Here is a 5,502-nt window from a genome sequence, read left to right as displayed (position 1 = left end):
AAAAAAAAAATCTTACTGAACTTCTGAACAGTAGTGTACTGTATGTGCTACCTGTGATGAGTAAATTATTATAGGATAGAATACAGTATATACTATAATTATAGGAATATATATTTCTATATTTCTATAAATTTCTTGCAGAATAAAAGTATTAATTTCTTTCAAAAAGCTTTTGAATGGTAATGTATGTGCTTTCTCTGACGAGTGTCTTGGCTTACCTGTATTCTGCCCCCCAGCCTTTGACGAAACTCATGCGAATGGTGCACATGCGGGTCAGCTGGTAAACAGCCTCAAATCCCTGATTCACTGATTGGGCCAACAGAGCTGCAAACTCCTGATTATTGAAGATCTTCAGATTACAGCCTGAGGCAAACACAATTGTATATGCTTGAGTGCTTCTATGAAACAGAATGAGGAAGTCTGACACTAGAACATGCTTGAGTGACTCACAGGATGTATATACACAGCTGGACATTCATCCAATCAGTACACAGACGGGCTGACTCACCTGGAGGAATCTTACATACTGTGGGGGGGTGCCAGCCATACCGCTGGTTACAGTTCGGACTCTGGACGAAAATAGCACTGTCGCTCAGACACTCAGCAAACACCTCACCGCCGATGTAATACAAACGCACACCTCGGCCTGAGGAAAGGTTAAGAGGTTAAACAGATTCAGTTTATTTCAGAAACTCTAATTCCAATATCTTCCATAGCTGAATGTACCGATGTGTCTGCGCGTCAGCTCCACGGCTGCATTGCGGTTGACGTTGGACAGCAGGCCCAGGCAGAAGCGCTCTGCGTTAGAGGGGTCCGTAAAGCCATCTACAGTCAGAGACGGTTGCGAGGCGTGGAAAGTCTCGCCCACACGCTGATTCAGCTCGTAGTAGGAAATCGAGCACCAAAATGCGGATTCACAATATGTTACCGGCTGCAGATCTAACACACACACACACACACACACACAAATAAGCATGAGAAAGGATCAGAGTTACAAAACAAGTGCAGAACAAAGACAAAGTGTGAAAGAACAGGAAAAGCTCTGGACTTTGGATTCTGGTATAAAATCAGTGTCACATTGTGACAGAATGTGGCCCTTTGAAAACAGCAGGCTGTCCATGTGAAATTGGTTATTTGTTATTTTTACTGCAGGGCCTCCTGGTGTCTCTGCAGAGATAGAACAACCCAGCGACAGGATATTATTATTATTACATTACCCTGGACTGACTGCGAGGACAGAAACAAAAGACCCTTTTATATGAGGTTTCCTCTTATGCAGCTAAGAGGATAAGCCTGGGACTGGGGCTCACTAACCACACACATGGTTTATTGAGACATGAGAGAGAACAAACTCCAACCCCCATTCAGCGATGAGTTGACTAGTAGCTTAGTAAATATATCTATATTATTTTTTAGATTGAATATTTATTGTTAAATAATCATTTTTCAAAATTAGTGTTATTTAGCCTATTTAGTCAATTAAATAACTAGATATTGATCTTATTTATATAGAATTGATAAATTTACATTTAGAGGATACATCTATATTTTTATACTAACGTTCAAAAAATTGGGGTCAGTAATATTTTTTGAAAAAATTTACTTTATTCAGCAAGGTTGCATTACATTAATTCAACATGTCAGTGAACACATAGCAAAAGATTTCTAAAATGATTATTTTACATAAACACTGTTCTTCCTATTCATCAAATAATCCTGAAAAAACATGTATCACTGCTTCCACAAAATATTAAACAGCAACAACTGTTTTCAACACTGATAATAATAAGAATGGTTTCTTGAGCACCAAATCATCATATTAGAATGATTTCCGAAGAATCCCGTGACACTGAAGACTGGAGTGATGAAAATTCAGCTTTTCTAACACAGGTATAAATTATATTTTAAAATACATTAAAACAGAAAACAGTTATTTGAAATTTTAATAATATTACAAAATATTTGTGAGCATAAAAACATTAAAAAAAAAATCTTACCAACCCCAAATGGTACTGTAAATTCCTAATAAACACTGATGATGAAGTGATATTGAAAACATTTTGTCTCTGCACTGTGCACCTTTCTTTTGTGCTTTTTCACTGTCTATGATCTAACTTTTGTGCCTATGCACAAGAGGAATGTGAGTGCATAACTCAAACTCAGTGTTTAGTGCAGTCATTTACATTAAATTTAAGTATAAATTGACTGGCACCAACATTATTACACTTCTTAGTGTGACTAGTTGTTCAGACAATCACCCCAACTAGCTGATTTTGAAATGATAACAATATATATCTGTGTGCATATGGCTAAATGATTTAAACAGCTAAAGCCCAAGACACACTGCATGATTTTCGGCTGTCCCAGATGAAAGATTGGCATTGTGAAACAATCAACAATCGTGGCGATTTCTGTGATCGTGGCTCCTAATCGGTGATACTAAGTCGTACAGTGAGAGAGGTTCAAAGATGGCTGTTGTCAAGGTCTTGTGACCAAAGATAGCCTACGATAATTTTCTGACAGTGTATCTCAGGAAGAAAAAGATCAATAGCAGATTGATTTGGTAGAAAGGTCTGTAATATACCAGATCAGTTTCTGAATAAAAAGATAAAATCTATTATAAATAATATAAAATATTATGATAATAAAAGCATTAGAAATACTACAAAGGTTCAAAGAGAGGTTCAAAGACGGCCGTTGTCACGGTCTTGCGACCTAAGATAGCAAGATCTCACAGTGTGTTTGCTGCTACGACCCACGTTTACTGACCAGCCAATAAAAATGCGAGATGAAATCAACACGACATGGCGCTAAAACATAAAACTGCTTACTTCAAACTCTTATCCCTTCCTCTTTCGCTGCTTCCACTTTTTTTCAGCACACATAAAAACTACAACTGCCAAAGTGTGACTCATCATGCTCTTTTTGTTTACCACTAGCACATGCTGATAACGTTTTATTCTTCTATAGAAAAGTGCGTCGAAGCTCACAAGTCAATAGGTGTCATCATCGTACAGTCTGCATAATTGTCGTACCCAAGTTTTGTCACACAATGTGATCGGCAATGATCTTATAGGATTGCTAAAATCGTGCAGTGTGTAAAAGGCTTAAGGGGTAGTAATAATAATAATAATGTAAAAAAAAAAAAAAACACTGTCTCATTTATTTAGGATAGTACAGGATGCTGGTGGCATTACTCATGTGTTTTACTGGCAGTGACTCATCCTAGTGTTTTCTTGTGGGCTCACTGAAGCAGACTTCCATTCTCACTAAATCACCTCACACAGGACCAGGCAGGCAGACCAACGTTATGGAGATAATATGTCAGAGATAATCCATCCAGATTAAAATCACAGTGGGGTGGAGTACTTACAGAAATCAGACTGACTCTGCATGGTTCCCATGACAACAAACACTTTTAGTGATGACTATTTTCATGAAAGAAACTACAGCCACACGTGAAAGGTGAGAGGTGCCGACAGGAAAGCTCAAGTTTTCGCAAAAGGTGGCGACTTCGAAACATTTTAAATATCGGATAACTTCTACAAGATTTTGTTTAACTTCAACTTTTTTTTAACATTTTTGTTAAACTATTTTCCACATGTTAGAATAATAGTAAAGAATGAGTAGATGTGTAAAAAAAGTTTGGTAATCTATACCCCTTAGACAATCTGGGATCTTTATGAATACATAATATTTGGCTGTGAAACATTATGAATAAGTGTCTGTTCTTACCTAGGTTGCTGTTGGCAGGAGAGACAGGGTTGGGTGAAAGGTTTGGGGAGCCTAAAAAATAGAATTAGATAAGTACAATCAAATATAATTAGGTATCTAAGTAAGAGCAACAACTTGTTTGTGATCTCAGGGCTCTTACCTGTGTCCATGCTGTGGTTCATTTGGTGGTCGCTGGTTTCCCCATCCTCACTCAGGTAGCCTGGAGGAGGGGTCTCTGAAACTTAAACCAGACGTTTATTATTATGAACCACACAAGACAGAATTTTGTCTCCCTGCAGAACACATATTTAAAGATTTTTAGAGTTATTTGGTGTGTTTGCCATTTATTTATATAGTAGCCTTAAGTATCAGCTGATACACAGAGGTACCAGAGACTGACACTGTATTGAAGCCAAAATCGTGTAGAACAAACTAGGGGTGGGTGATAAGACCAATATCTTATTTCAAGGTATGAGAATAAAAAAAAAAAAGAAGAACAAAGAAGCAAATTACAAACAATAAGACAAATACAATAGAACAAATATCAATTAAAAAAGATGACGTTTTTCAGCTCAGTAGGTTTATTTAAAGTAGTAAGAAATACTACAGAAATTGAATAATCAATTGTAAAATTAAAACACTGCACAGTCTACACCCTATTAATCAAATATGAATGATTAAAGACAAAGAAGTGATTCAGTCAAGAGCAGCGAGTGACTTTCTCTTTGTCTTTTGTTTTTTGATTAACATAAATGACACAGACAGCAGCACGTTTATTATGCTGCTGTCACTTTAAGACCAAATGAACGGATCCAATATACTGATACACATCCAGTTTTCTCTCAACTGTATACATTCACTTATGACATAACCGACTGTAAATATTCGACACATCGTGCATTTTGACATAATTGTGTGATCTGACCATTCAAGCACAATAAGATGTGAAAGTGAGATGAATTTGTGAGCTCATGCTGTCTGAGGCGGATTTCTGTGCACATAGCCTACTTTAGATGTGTGTCAATTTTTCACAGCTTACTGCACTTAATGACTATATTTTACATCAAGTATGTATTGCTTTTTATTTTCTCATTCATGCATATTTCCTTATCACACTAAAGTGTCAATAACTTTAAGTAGTACTGTGCTATGTAGGGATGCACCGAAATGAAAATTCTTGGCCGAAGCCGAACAAAATGAAACACTGGGCCGAAGGCCGAATACCGAACACGGTTTTTCACATTTTTCACCCATGTAGGCCTATTTTGCCATTTGTTTCATCATTGCATTAATTAAATTGCCAAAATGTGCTTTTTACTGTTTTGTCCTGCTTTTCAAATAAAAAATCAATTACAAAACAACAATTTAAAAATATTTACTTGACACTGAACTTTTTTTTTTCATTCTAGCAGACATTATAACAACAAAGCACAATTTAACTTAAAATTAATAAGTTGCTGAGCAGAAAAGACTTCTTTTAAAACATTAGAATATATTACAGATCCCAATTTGAACACTATGTGTGAATGTTATAATAAATGTATTAACAGAGCTGTTGTAGGGTAATTAATATTATCATTATTATTGTCTTACTTTTTTATTTTATTTTACAGAACGACAGTAAAATTACAATACTATCATTTATGAATGTCGATGGAGTTGTTGCTTTTTCTCGGCTTTTATTTTGGCAGAAACCCGCAGGAAGATCTCAGTTCTTTTTTTTGTTGACAACAGCATGCAGATTTATAAATGATTCTCATTACGAATTTGGGAAGATGTTTGTCGCAC

General features: G+C 36.1%; 1 protein-coding gene across 3 annotated transcripts in view; it reads right to left on the bottom strand.

The window, feature by feature from the left end:
- The window catches only part of LOC107686302 (mothers against decapentaplegic homolog 3-like), a 27,428-nt gene that overhangs the window by 4,365 nt on the left and 17,561 nt on the right, over nucleotides 1–5,502 (bottom strand). Inside the window, exons 4-8 of one of the 3 annotated variants that reach the window (XM_016483249.1) lie at nucleotides 3,875–3,955; nucleotides 3,736–3,786; nucleotides 727–939; nucleotides 509–646; nucleotides 219–363 (exon numbers count right to left, since the gene is read on the bottom strand). In XM_016483249.1, coding sequence (XP_016338735.1) covers nucleotides 219–363; nucleotides 509–646; nucleotides 727–939; nucleotides 3,736–3,786; nucleotides 3,875–3,955 — 628 coding nt within the window. The remainder of the gene's footprint in view (nucleotides 1–218; nucleotides 364–508; nucleotides 647–726; nucleotides 940–3,735; nucleotides 3,787–3,874; nucleotides 3,956–5,502) is intronic. The other 2 variants (XM_016483250.1, XM_016483251.1) reach the window with 2 other exon arrangements.

Source organism: Sinocyclocheilus anshuiensis, unplaced genomic scaffold, assembly GCF_001515605.1.
Source record: "Sinocyclocheilus anshuiensis isolate Anshui unplaced genomic scaffold, SAMN03320099.WGS_v1.1 scaffold481, whole genome shotgun sequence".
Classification (NCBI taxonomy): Eukaryota; Metazoa; Chordata; class Actinopteri; order Cypriniformes; family Cyprinidae; genus Sinocyclocheilus; species Sinocyclocheilus anshuiensis.
The sequence above is the reverse complement of the archived record's forward strand: the minus strand, read 5'-3'. Positions and strand labels throughout refer to the sequence as shown.